The 14,613-nt window shown below is 35.2% G+C and overlaps 1 protein-coding gene across 4 annotated transcripts in view; it reads left to right on the top strand.

Moving 5' to 3' along the window:
• PDS5B (PDS5 cohesin associated factor B) overlaps positions 1 to 14,613 on the top strand; it is a gene marked incomplete at both ends in the record, with an annotated part of 121,700 nt that overhangs the window by 74,841 nt on the left and 32,246 nt on the right. For all 4 annotated transcript variants that reach the window (XM_079721590.1, XM_079721591.1, XM_079721589.1 and 1 more), the window contains 2 exons: positions 8,390 to 8,458; positions 9,873 to 10,009. In XM_079721590.1, coding sequence (XP_079577716.1) covers positions 8,390 to 8,458; positions 9,873 to 10,009 — 206 coding nt within the window. The remainder of the gene's footprint in view (positions 1 to 8,389; positions 8,459 to 9,872; positions 10,010 to 14,613) is intronic.

The following is a 14,613-nucleotide window of genomic DNA, read 5'->3' as shown; positions in this document are numbered from 1 at the left end:
GGACTCTCAACCACTGCGCCACCAGGGAAGCCCAAATTTTTCAAAATTTATGAAAGACGTCAAAGGTATACATTCAAGATCAGGTAGAAGCCCCAAGTAGGATAAATATAACACAAAGCACACCCAGATACATCATAGTAAAACTGGAACCAATCAAAATAGAAAAGATTAAAAGCATTCACAGCAAAAAGACAGAAAATCTTCAAAGGGACAAGACTGTCACCTGACTTCAAAAGAAAAGATAAGAAAATGGAAGATAATGGAATAATATCTTCAAATTATCGAGTGGAAGAAATGTACCAATCTAGAATTCTAAACCTGAAGCAAGTATCCTTTAAAAAGGGAAAGCAAGGGCTTCCCTGGTGGTGCAGTGGTTGAGAGTCCGCCTGCCGATTCAGGGGACACGGGTTCGTGCCCCGGTCTGGGAAGATCCCACATGCTGCAGAGCAGCTGGGCCCATGAGCCATGGCTGCTGAGCCTGCGTGTTGGGAGCCTGTGCTCCGCAGCGGGAGAGGCCACAGAGGTGAGAGGCCCATGTACCGCAAAAAAAAAAAAAAAAGGGAAGGCAAAATAAAGACATTTTCAGACAGACAAAAACTGAAAGAGTTCATTAGCAGTTATCCCAGCTAAAAGAATTTCTACTTTAATTCTTTGGGTAGAAAGCAAATTATCACAGAGACAAAACAGAGTGAAAAACAAGAGAAAGAGGAAAATATGTTGGTAAATCTAAATAAATATTAACTGCATAAAATTAGAACAGTAATGGTCCTCTGTGAACAAGAGCACAGTAAGCATCAGAGTATAAAGGGAGTTGACGTATTTTAAGTTTTCTTAGAATACTGAACCTACTACTGTTCTGAAAGTTTAAGACAGAATAATTGAAATTGGCCTTCAATAAGTTAAGACCACTACTCTCTAGGACAACTACTAAAAGAATAGGAAAATATAAAATGAATAAGCCAGTAAAGAGGAGAATAGAATAAAAATATTTAACCAAAAATAAGGCAAGAAGAAGATGAAAATGAACACAACTGATAGAACAAACTGAAAAAACATCAGGTGGCAAATTTTTATTTTATTTTATTTTTTGGCCAGTTTTTAAAAAAAATATTTATTTTTGGCTGCCTTGGGTCTGTTGCTGCGTGCGGGCTCTCTCTAGTTGTGGCGAGCGGGGGCACTCTTCATTGCGGTGCGTGGGCTTCTCATTGTGGTGGCTTCTCTAGTTGCGGAGCACGGGCTCTAGGCATGCGGGCTTCCGTAGTTGTGGCACGTGACTCAGTAGTTGTGGCTCGCAGGCTCTAGAGTGCAGGCTTAGTAGTTGTTGCACACGGGCTTAGTTGCTCTGCGGCATGTGGGATTGTCCTGGACCAGGGCTCGAACCCGTGTCCCCTGCATTGGCAGGTGTATTCTTAACCACTGGACCACCAGGGAAGTTCCTCAGGTGGCAATTAATCCTAATCACTATTTACATAACATGTAAGCAGAATATGCTAATTAAATACAAAGTTGACAGAAAGTGTGTTAGAACTGGGTTGTGTACAGTTCTATATGTGACATTTAGAAGTCTTCAAGTCTTCTATTTGTTACTGTTACTCTGTCTTTTCCCCCTGAGATTGGGAATGGGATAAAAATATCCACCATCACCACTTGTGTTGTTTTGAAGGTTCTGGCCATTCTAGGAGGAAGAAAGAGAAATAAAAACCATTAAGAATGAAGGGGGAAAAAAGGTGTTATTACTATGAACAGAGAAAACCTAAAAGAATGCAAAAGTTAATAGAATTAAAAATTGTCTTTAACAAGGTCCCCGGATTCAAAGTCAGTGTAAAAAAGAAGTAACTATATTTCTATGCCAATAATAAAAAATTAGAAAATAAATATTAAAAATTACATTTACAGTAACATCAGAAAGCATTAAATGCCTAGGAATATACTTAAGAAAGGTAAGCAATACCTCTACACAGATGTTTAAGAAACATTCCTCAGTGAAGTTCAAGGCCACCTAAGGTATGTACTGTCTTCATGAAATGAAAAGGTCAGGATTATAATACCATGGAGTGGGATGGTGCTACTATAATGATGAAAATTATCTGCAGATTTACAGTTCAATACAATATGTATCAAAATTCTAGCCAGATGTGTGTGTATATGTTGGGGTAGAGTGGTATAGGGAGAAGAGACAAGCTGATTGTAAAATTTCAATAGATATGCAAAAGGCATAGCCAAAATCATCTTGAAGAAGAAGAAGAACATGGTGATGATGATGAAGTAGTTGTAGTAGGAGGAGGAACAGCAGCAGCAGAAGTCATCATTAAAGACATTTGGAGGACTTAAGCTACTAGATATCATACCTTGTTACAATAATTAAGAAAGTATGAAACATAATAGATTATATACATATGATTTAGAACAAAAGTAACAGTAAAATCCTGGAGAATTTCCTAATATTGGATTTGGCAGTGTATCCCTGCATGAGAAATCAAAAGCACAAACACCAAAAAAATAAAAACCAAAACCAGATAAATTGCACTTTATCAAAATGTAGAACTCTTGTGCATCAAAGGGCATTATCAAGAAAGTGAAACCATCAACAAAATGAAGAGGAAACCTACTGAGAGAAAATATTTGCAAATCATGTATCTGATAAGGGGTTAATATCCGTATTATATAAATGACACATATAACTCAATAGCAAAAAAAACAATTTGATTAAAAAATAGGCAGAGACATTTTTCCAAAGAAGATAAACAAATCATCAACAATTATATAAAAGGTGCTCAACATCAGTAATCATCAGGGAAATGCAAATCAAAACCACAGTAAGATAGGACCTCACTCCTGTTAGATTGGCTAATATAAAAAAGACAAATAACATGTGTTGGTAAGGATGTGGGAATATAAATTGCTGGTGGTGGGAATGTAAATTGATGTAGCCACCATGCAAAACAGTATGGAGGATCTTCCAAAAATTAAAAATAGGACAAAGAAGTTATAAATAGAAGTACCATGTGATCTAGTAATTTCACTTCTGAGTATTTATCTGAAGAAAATGTGAATACTAACTCAAAAAGATACCTGCACCCCCACGTTCATTGTATCATTATTTACAATAACCAAGACGTAGAAGCAACCTAAATGTCCATGTATTGGATGAATGGATAAAGAAAAAGTGGTGTATATATACAATGTAATATTATTCAGTCATAAAAAAGAAGAAAAAATCTTGCCGTTTGTGACAACACTGATGGACCTTGAGGGCATTATGCTAAGTGAAATAGAGAAAGATAAATACTGTGTGATCTTTCTTACACATGGAATCAAATCTAAAAAACACCAAATAACAACAACAAAACCCCCCAAACTCATAGATACGCAGAACAGATTGGTAGTTGTCAGGGGCAGGGGATGGCTGATGTGCAAATGGGTAAAGGGAGTCTTCTAAAGGTACAAACTTCCAGTTATAATAAGTCAAGGAATGTAATGTACAGCATGGTGACTATAGCTATTAATACTGTATGGTATATTTGAAAGTTTCTGCTGAGAGAGTAGATTTGAAAAGTTCTCATCACAAGAAAAAGAAATTGTAACTGTGTGGTGATGGGTGAAAACTAGACTTATTATGGTGATCATTTCATAGTATATGGAAATATTGAATCATTGTACATCTGGAACTAGTATGTTATATGCCAATTATGTCTCCTTTTTTAAAAAAAGAATTATCAATTTAAAAAAAAGTGAAAAGTGAACCTACAGAATGGGAGAAAATATTTGCGAATCATATATCTGATAAGAGACTTTTATCTAGACTCTATAAAAGAATGATTACAACTCAACAAAAAGACAACCCAATTTTTTTAGATGGTCAAAAGACCCAGATAGTCATTACTATTAATAGTTGCTATTGTAATAGCTTTTTCTTATTATATTTTTGTATTGTTTTGTATTTTGATAAGGTATGTTCATTGTTTTTTTAGACATGATGCTATTGCACATTTAATAGACCATGTTATAGTGTAAACATAACTTTTCTATGCACTGGGAAACGAAAAAATGTGTGTAACTCATTTCATTGCAATACTTGCTTTCTTGTGGTTGTTGGGAACCATACGTGCAGTATCTCAGAGGTATACCTGTTTCAGCCTGCTCATGCTTCCGTTTTGTTCTCTTCTGACCCATCTTTGAGTTTACTCACTCTCTCCAGATATGTCTACTCTTATGTTAAACCTATAAATATGAATTCTTAATTGCAGTTTTAATATATTTTTATTCTGTAATTTCCTTTAGTTTTTAAATATAGTTTTTAGTTCCCTGCCGAAATCCTTTTTCTTATCATTTAATCCTCGAACATCTTTAATTATGTTAAAGTTTATGTGTGTTAGCCTCAATATCTGGATCTCCAGGGGCTCTTTTTCTCTTGTCTGTTTTTCGCTTGATTTTTGGTCAAGTCTTACCTTGCACACATGTTATTTTTGATTGAGCTGTAGACTTTGTGAACAAAAAATTGTAGAGATAATTTGAGGCTCTGGATGATTTTATAGTTCTTCCAAAGAGGATTTATTTTTGCTTCTGACAGGCAGTTGAGCTACTGTGAGATCACATTCATTCAGTCAAGACTGCAGTGATTGGAGGCTAGGCTTCAGTTTTTGACAGGCTCATTCTTCTTCTGGTCACTTTTATGTCTAGGATGTTTTTATTTGGGATCCCCCCACAAGTCTAGGGTGTTGAACAAGGACTCTACTCTTCATTGAACTCAGAATTCCACTTTTTTTTCCTTCTACCTCTGTGACAGTGATGAAAACATTGCTCAACCTTTTAACCTTTTTCACTTTCAGAATCAGCCATCATTTATGTAAGAAAAGCAATTTTAATGCCAGACTCAAATCTCTTGATTATTCTCCTCTTTTGAAACTTTGCCTGCAAAGATTCAACACCCATGAATTCTTAGCACCTGGTTTTATTATTCTCCAAACTTTTCTTCCTGTTTCTTTCCTGCCCCAGGTAACCACTTTGTTGAATTTTGGTTTATTATTCCCTAGCTAAAACAAAACACCATTTTACCATATATGTATCTCTAAACATGTACTTGTTTAATTTTGTTTGTTCTTGAAGTTTATAAGAGTTATACTGTATATATTCTTGGGTGACTTGATATTATCATTATGGATATGTTTCTTAGAATAACCGTTGTTGTCAAGTCTAGCTGTAGTTCATTCATTCATTACTCTGTATTACATCACTGTGTGAAATGTCTCTTATTCTTCTAATGGACATTTGGAGTATTTCCATTTCTTTCCTCTTTTGAACAGTGCTCCTGTGAATTTCTTATAGAGGCCTTCTGATGCATATGAGCACAAATTTCTCCAGGTTACATTCACAAGAGCGATATAATGATGAACATCAGTTTATACACATATTTAACTTTTCACTTTATTGCTGAATTATTTTTGAAGATGGTTGTTAAAACTTATTTTCCTCTCAGCAGTGTATAACACACATTATCATCAGATTTCTTAATTTTTGCCCGTCTAATTAGATATAAAACAGTGTCTCAGTATAGTCTTAATTTGCATTTCCCTGGTTTAAAAAAGTTTATATGTCTACTCATCATGCATGTTGCCTCCTTTCTGAAATTCCTTTTCATGTCTTTTGCTTTTTTTTCTTGGGTTGTTTGTCTTTTTCTCATAGATAATCTTTACACACACTAATATTTTTTCAGGTACATGTTGAAGTATGTTCGTAAAATGCATAAAATCTCATTTATGGTGTGTCTTTTTACTCCCTTCATTGTGTCCTCTGAACAAAAGTTATTAATTTTAATTTAACTACATTTATCATTCTTTTCTCTTGTAGTTAATGCTTTTATATCTTGTTTAAGAAATCATTTCCTATGCCATTGTCATAAAAATAGTCTCCCATATGTTCTAAAAGTTTTAAAGTTTTCTTTTCACACATAAAAATTTTAATCCATCTGGAATTGATTTGTTTGCTTTTTCTTGTATGCTGTGACTTAAGGATTCCATTTCTTTCTACTCTCCATTAGGGTAACCAACTTTCCCAGCAGAATTTATGGAATGATCTCTCCTTCTTCCAGTCATCTGCAGTGCTAACATTCATATCATACACAGCCTCTATTCTTTCCCATTTGTTTGCTCATCTACAATTTGTCTTTCATTAAAGTTTTATAATTTTCTCTGTAAAGAAAATTTAAATATTTCTCTTACACAACTTTGTTAGGTATTTCAGTTTTTAAAATTGTTTTGTGGTGGATTTGGGGAATTATTTTGTAGTTTTTAATCTCATATCATCTTGTCTTGCTAAACTCTTCTCTCTTTACTTTTCATCATAATTATGAGAAAAGCCAGTTTTGATTTTTTTTATCCTTAAATATTTTATCTCTATGTATTTCCTTATATTTCTATATGTATTTCCTGTACTTACCTTTTTTCATCTCAGCTTCATCTGTCAGTTTTTGAAAGAGGTATATTCAAGTCTACTGCTGTGATGATGAAGTTTTCGATGTTCTTTATTTAAAAAATCATTTTTGTTTTGGTTTGTTTTGATATTATACTGCTAGTTTTACAGATGTTCATGAATTTTATATCTTATGTAAGATTAAAGAAAAGTACATCAATATCCTTTTTATATTAGTATCCCATAGAAATCCATATCCTGTTTAAATGCTTTTAGATCTTGACTAGTGTATTTGTCCATTAGTTTTAGATTTTTTCTGTCTTTGGTTGTGTTGCATCTGTTGTGGTTTCATTTATTATTTTTGAACCTGTCTATTGGTCTTACTTATGATAACTTTTTTGTTTATTTTCTATTTGTAATAATTTATGCTGATTGAATTTTCTTGTGAATTAAATATTTTAGTGGAGTGCATCTTTGAATAATTTGTTCAGAATGGCTCGTAATCTGGAAGCTTTCTCTCTGATTTCTGAAAATATTTTCCTCCTCATTTTTGAAGATTAGAATTCTATTTTTCAAGTCACTTGGCTAACAGAAAATTCAGAATATTGTTTTTTGGCGTGTAAAGAAATCTGAAGTTGATATGGTTCTTGTTTCTTTTTTGGTAGGTTCCTCCATGCAAGCTTTGAGATTTTTTGGATATTCTTAGTTCAGAAATTTCATCAGTATGTTTCTAATGAGATCCTTATTTCATTATTTTCACTTCACACTTTGAAGGCATTTCTCAGCTGAAGAATTAATTCTTAAGCTGTTTGTAAATAGCTCTGTGTGTTTGGGGAGTTTGCCTTCTGGATGTTTGAGCTACCTATCCTGTTGCCAAAGGGTTACCTGAGTTGCTCTTTGATTTCTGTTTCCAACTGGAAATTACTCGTGTCAGGTCGAGGTAAAAATGGGATCTCCAGTGTTCCAAGATTGGGTTCAGCTCTTTTGTCACCTTATTTAATTTCCTGGCTGCTACTGTAAATTCACATTTCTTAATACCTTCAGCTTATCATCTCAGGGTTATACTATGATTGTGCTGGAAAAAAAAAATGGCTTTTTGGAGGGTGTTTCCTTCTGTGCTTTTCTGGAGTTGTAAGCCCTCTTACCTCTGTTAATTTTTTTTACTGTATATTTTGTTTTTCGAAATTTTTCTTTGGTTTTGGTTTTTTGGGAGGCCCCTTTTGTTTTCTGGCCCAGCTAACTGGTGTGTGTTTACGTGCACGTGTGTGTGTGTGTGTGTGTGTGTGTGTTGCCATTTTGGTGGAATTTAAATAGGAAGACACTAATGTATGTTTTCTGTTACTTCTGCAAACCTTTATAATTGTTCCTTGCTCGAGATTTTTTGCAGATACCTTTTCCTTCATCATTTATGAACTATAGCTGACCCTTGAGCAACATGGAGGTTAAAGGTGCCAACCCTTTGTGTCGTGGAAAATCCTAATGTAATCTGTAGTCAGCTCTCTGTATGTGGTTCCTCCCTATCCACAGGGCATTTCTGATTCAATCAACTGTGGATTGTGTATTACTGTAGCAGGTGTTCATTTAAAAATCTACATATAAGTGGACCTGTGCAGTTGAAACTTGTCTTGTTCAAGGGTCATCTGTACACTTTTTGGCTCCATTGATTTTTATCTTAGTCTTTGCCAACTGCTTTAAATAATTGAAACGGTAGACTTAAAGGGGATTGAGTAAGGAAGTATATATATAAGTGGTTAAAGTTGGTCCTATCTCACACCTACAAAGAACCAGCTGATGATGGATGTATAAGGTTCATTTGTGGTGCTAGTGAAGACAGGTCTATTCAACCTTTTTGAGTAAGTAGCAGAAAACATAGTCATGTATAATGACTTGTTGCAGAAGATAAAAATTTCATTCATTCACTAAATATTAATTACACATGAGAATGTGTATTTGTGTTTTAAAGTCCTTAATTTTTGTTTAGCTTCCAGGAAAAAAGACAACTAAGCTTTGGGTTCCAGATGAAGAAGTTTCACCTGAGACAATGGTCAAAGTGAGTGATATGCATAGATCTGTTGATTTTAATATATTTAATATACTGTATTATTATTACAGGTGTTAAAATGTCTGTTCCTCTTATAAAGATATGGCTATTAAAATCATTCAGGTTTTTATATTTATTGTATGACATTATCCTCTGTGCTGTGAGAGTGCAGGGCAATAATGAGAAATTTGAGGCCTGTGGGCAGCTGCACATAATCTAGTCTGGAAAACAGTTTGAAAACTTTCTCCATGTTGCTGCTTCTTAGATATCCACCTTTTAATGGGAAAAGGCAGTGCTGGTTTTCTTATGTACATTCTCCTATTCAGCAAAGATGGTCGTCCAGGTTTTAAGACTATTCATCTTTTCCATGGGATTTGATATACTTTTTTATTTTTACTAAAAAATATTCAACCTGTAATTTCTTGAATTAGGAGTTATGGGTAAAGGATTGCTCATCACAGCTGTAAAGTATTGCTTTACTAAAACTGTCTGTACTCTGTAATGTAGACCTCATATCAAGCCACTGCCCAAGGTGTAAAGGCCAGGAACAAATATATTAAATATTGTTTTTCTAATTATAATTTCTTGCAAATCATTTCATTGTGTATTTGTTTATGTTTCATATTGTGAACTACTTTGTCACATTATTGCAGCTTCAGATTCTGATACTATTTCTCCAGACCTGTAGGGCAGTCTTTCCTTTAGCGTCATTGAATGATGCTTGAAACTTTTGAGTTCCAGTATAAACCTGTTTTCTCAGCATTGGTCTCAAGCAGCAGTTTTGTATAATTGGGCAGCACTGCACTAGAAGGCGGGCTGCCTGTGCTTAAGTTCATGGTTACAGAGTGGCCCAGGAAGAGGATCTTAAGACTGTTAGCCACATGCCACTGTTCAAAACCCATTTAGCTCCGGAGCCTCAGATCTGTAAAAATTAAGATAATATGTGCAAAAGAGATAATATGCACCCCTTTGAAAGGACTGTTGCAAGCCTTAGAGGCAGTAACAGGTTTTAAAGTACTAAGTACTTCATAATTGTCAAATGCAGTACAAATGTAAGGTGGTATCAACTCTTAGACACAAAAGATCGAATATAATTTTCAGTCGGGATCTTTCTGGACTAGGGAAGTTAGCACGATTTTACTGTGGGTTCTAAAGGGTAAAGTGTTTGTTGGGGAAACATTTTTAAAAAAGCAAAAAGAACCAGTTTTTAGATAAATCATTCATCTGTCAACTACCTGGGGGTGAGACATCTTTAATTTAAAACATTCAAAGTTATCTTCACACATGCAGAAAAAAATAATTTTTTTCTTTCCTTTTCTTAAAAAATATCTGTTAAAAACATTTCTTCATTCTTTTTCAGGGCTGATCTAGAATTTCTTTAAATGGTAGCAATGTTTTATTTGTCAACTTGTATTTTAAATAGATTCAGGCTATTAAAATGATGGTTCGATGGCTACTTGGAATGAAAAATAATCACAGTAAATCAGGAACTTCTACTTTAAGATTGCTCACAACAATACTGCATAGTGATGGAGACTTGACGGAACAGGGGAAAATTAGGTATGTAATTACAACTTCAGAGTTCTTTGGATTACACACTATTTTAATGTCTGGTGTAATTGTTGAATGATGGTTTCTTTTTTAAAAGGTAATTAATATTGCTTTGTAGGTATGCATATATTTTTATTGTAATAGGCTTTTCTATAATGGTTATTTCAAAATGACAGTCTCATGTCTAGTGCAAGGTACTGCTGTACAATCTTAAGTATTTTAAACAATAGATGTTTACTTTTTTGAATATCTAATGTGAAAATGTTAGTGTACCAATCAATAACTGATGTTTTACATTCTTGTTAATGTCTAAAGCTAAAAGAACAGACTGGATAGAAGGCAACTTACTGAATCTGTTTCCAGAAGTATAAATATATGCAAATGTGAAAAATGCACTTGATGCAAATTTTTAAAAATATGCATACCCTTTTGTTTGTTTTATTTTGTTTTGTTTGAAAGATGTATAGTATAGAGACGGAAAACATGAGCTCTGGAGCCCAGATTCAAATCCTGGCACCACCTCTTAGCAGCGAGGTGCCTTTCAGCAAGTTACTTTAACCTCTCTGTACCTCAGTTTCCTCATCTATAAAACGGAGATAATGATTACGCCTATCTCATCTAGCTGTTATGATAATCAAATAAGTTAGTATATTTAATGTATTTAAAACACTGCCCAGGGCTTCCCTGGTGACACAGTGGTTGAGAGTCCGCCTGCCGATGCAGGGGACACGGGTTCGTGCCCCGGTCCGGGAGGATCCTGCATGCCGTGGAGCGGCTGGGCCCGTGAGCCATGGCCGCTGAGCCTGCGCTTCCGGAGCCTGTGCTCCGCAACGGGAGAGGCCACAATAGTGAGAGGCCCGCGTACCGCAAAAAACAAACAAACAAACAAACAAACAAAAAACAAAAAAAAAACACTGCCCAGCACATAGTAATTAGAAGTATTGATGGTGGTAGTGGTTATTATGTCAAGGTTAGCTAAAATTTAGAAGTTTGTCCTCTGTGAAAGCACAAGTGCCATTTATTGTCTCTTATTGGTAATAAAGCATGTGAGAATAATTTCCCCCACCTTGACATATGTATCTAGCTTCAAGTCTTTAGGACAAAATATAAATGGTGATTGCCAGCTGCTTAATACTTTTCCATCTTTGTTTCTTTTCTTCTTATATGTTTTGCTCATGCTGTACTTTTTGCATAGAATATTAACAGTAGCACATTCTTCTCAAACAAATCAAATAATAAGAAAACTGTAAAACATTCCACATGTATAACTCATTTATTTACCTTCCTTCAGTCTAATTAGTTGTCTTCACCTTCTACTCTTATAATGACATGCTAGTGTTCAAGATTTACATAATAATTAGAGAAAAATTTCCTTAGTATTAATACGTTTTGTCTTAAATTTATTAATTACATTGTTTATGTGCATATTTAGATCTCACCTGTTTTTTTCTTTTAATCTATTTTTGGTTGCGTTGGGTCTTCGTTGCTGCGTGCGGGCTTTCTCTAGTTGCGGCGAGCAGGGGCTACTCTTCGTTGCGGTGCGTGAGCTTCTCATTGCAATGGCTTCTCTTGTTGTGGAGCACAGGCTCTAGGTGCGTGGGCTTCAGTAGCTGTGGCACGTGGGCTCAGTAGTCGTGGCTCGTGGGTTCTAGGGTGCAGGCTCAGTAGTTGTGGTGCACAGGCTTAGTTGCTGTGTGGCATGTGATATCTTCCTGGACTAGGGCTTGAAACCATGTCCCCTGCATTGGCAGGTGGATTCTTAACCACTGTGCCACCAGGGAAGTCCCTCACCTGTTTTTATCCATGGTATTCTTAAATAAAATCACGTGTGTACTTGAATTCTGCACATGTATTTGAATTACATTGGGTCTGCTTTTTTTTAAATTTTATTGAAGTATAGTTCATTTACAGGGGTGTGTCAATTTCTGCTGTACAGCAGAGTGACTCCGGTAAACATTTATATATATATATATATATATATATATATCTTTTCATATTCTTTTCCATTGTATTTCGTCACAGGATATTGAATATAGTTCCCTGTGCTATACAGTAGGGCCTTGTTTATCCATCCTGTATATAAAAGTTTGCCTCTACTAATCCCAAACTCCCAATCCTTCCCTCCCCTACACCTCCTCCCCTTTGGCAACCACAAGTTTATTTTCTATATCTGTGAGTCTGTTTTTGATTCATACATAATGTTGATTCATGTCATATTTTAGATTCCACATGTAAGTGATATCATATGGTATTTGTCTTTCTCTTTCTGAGTTACTTTGCTTAGTATGATAACCTCTAGGTCCATTTGTGTTGCTGCAAATGGCATTATTTCATTCTTTTTGATGGCCAAGTAATATTCCATTAATATTCCATTATATACACCACATCTTCTTTATCCATTCATCTATCGGTGGACATTTAGCTTGTTTCCATGTCTTGGCTATTGTAAATAGTGCTGCTGTGAAGATAGGGGTGCATGTATCTTTTCAAATTATAGTTTTGTCTGGGTATATGCCCAGGAGTGGGATTGCTGGATCATATGGCAACTCTGTTTTTAGTTTTTTGAGGAAACTCCATATTGTTTTCCATAATGGCTTTACCGATTTACATTCCCACCAATAGCATAAGAGGGTACCACCCCACACCTCTCCAGCATTTGTTATTTGTAGACTTTTTAATGATGGCCGTTCTGACCAGTGTGGGGTGGTACCTCATTGTAGTTTTGATTTGCATTTCTCTAATAATTAGCAATGTTGAGCATCTTTTCATGTGCCTATTGGCCATCTGTATGTCTTCTTTGGAGAAATGTGTATTTAGGTCCTCTGCACATTTTTTGATTGGGTTGTTTGTTTTTCTGTTGTGGAGTTTTATGAGCTGTTTGTATATTTTGGAGATTAAGCCCTTGTCAGTTGCGTTATTTGCAAATATTTTCTCCCAGCCTCTGGGTTGTCTTTTCATTTTGTTTGTGGTTTCCTTTGCTGTTCAAAAGCTTTTAAGTTTAATTAAGTCCTATTTGTTTATTTTTGCTTTTGTTTCTATTGCCTTGGGAGCCTGACCTAAGAAAACATTGGTACGATTTATGTCAGAGAATGTTTCACCTTTGTTCTCTTCTAGGAGTTTTATGGTATCTTGTCTTTAAGTCTTTAAGCCATTTTGAGTTTATTTTTGTGTATGGTGTGAGGGTGTGTTCTAACTTCATTGATTCACATGCAGCTGTCCAGCTTTCCCAGCACCACTTGCTGAAGAGACTGCTTTTTCCCCATTGTATAGTCTTGCCTCCTTTCTTGAAGATTAAGTGTGTGGGTTTATTTCTGGGCTCTTTGTTCTGTTCTATTGATCCATATGTCTCTTTTTGTGCCAGTATCATGCTGTTTTGATTACTGTAGCCTTGTAGTATTATCTGAAGCCTGGGAGGGTTTCCTGCTTTGTTCTTTTTCCTCAGGATTGTGTTGGTAATTCTGGGTCTTTTATGGTTCCATATACATTTTAGGATTATTTATTTTCGTTCTGTGAAAAATATCATGGGTAATTTGATAGGGATCACATTAAATCCGTAGACTGCCTTGGGTGGTATGGCCATTTTAACAATATTAATTCTTTTCAATCCAAGAGCATGGGATGTTTTTCCATTTCTTTGAATCATCTTCTGTTTCCTTTGTTAATGTTTAGTAGTACTCAGCATATAAGTCTTTCACCTCCTTGGTCAGGTTTATTTCTAAGTATTTTATTTTGGGGGGTACAGTTTTAAAAGGGATTGTTTGTTCACATTTCCTTTCTAATATTTCATTGTTAGTGTAAAGAAATGCAACTGATTTCTGTATGTTAATGTTGTATCCTGCTACTTTGCTGAATTCATGTATCAGTTCTAGTACTTCTTGTGTGGAGTCCTTAGAGTTTTCTACATGTAATAATATCATGTCTCCTTTGTTGAAGATTAATTGTCCATAGGTGTGTGTATTTATTTCTGGGCTCTCTGATAATTATCATTATGTGTGTATAACAGTAATTTTACCTCTTCCCTACCAATTTGAATAGCTTTAATTTCTTTTCCTTCTCTGATTGCTTTGGCTAGGACTTCCAATACTGTGTTGAAGAGAAGTGGTGAGAGTGGGCATCCTTATCTTGTTCCAGATTTTATCAGGAAGGCTTTCAGCTTTTCACTGTTGAGTATTATATTGGCTGTGTGTTTGTCATAAATAGCTTTTATTACGTTGAGCTGTGCTCCCTCTATACTCACTTTCATAAGGGTTTTTATCATGAATGGATGTTTAATTTTATCAAATGCTTTTTCTGCATCTACTGAGATGATCATGTGGTTTTTGTCCTTTCTTTTGTTGATGTGGTGTATCACATTGATTGATTTGCGTATGTTGAACCGTCCTTGTGACCCTGGGATGAATCCAACTTGATCATGGTGTATGACCTTTTTTATTTGTTGTTGGGTTCAGGTTGCTGATACTTTGTTGATAATTTTTGTGTCTATTCATCAAAAATATTGGCCTATAATTTGCTTTATGGTGGTGTGTTTGTCTGGTTTTGGTATCAGGGTGATGGTGGCTTCATAAAATGTCTTTGGGAGTGTTCCTTCCTCTTTAGTCTTTTGTAAGAGTTTG

This window comes from Hyperoodon ampullatus (assembly GCF_949752795.1).
Source record: "Hyperoodon ampullatus genome assembly, chromosome: 16".
NCBI classification, from domain to species: domain Eukaryota; kingdom Metazoa; phylum Chordata; class Mammalia; order Artiodactyla; family Ziphiidae; genus Hyperoodon; species Hyperoodon ampullatus.
The sequence above is the reverse complement of the archived record's forward strand: the minus strand, read 5'-3'. Positions and strand labels throughout refer to the sequence as shown.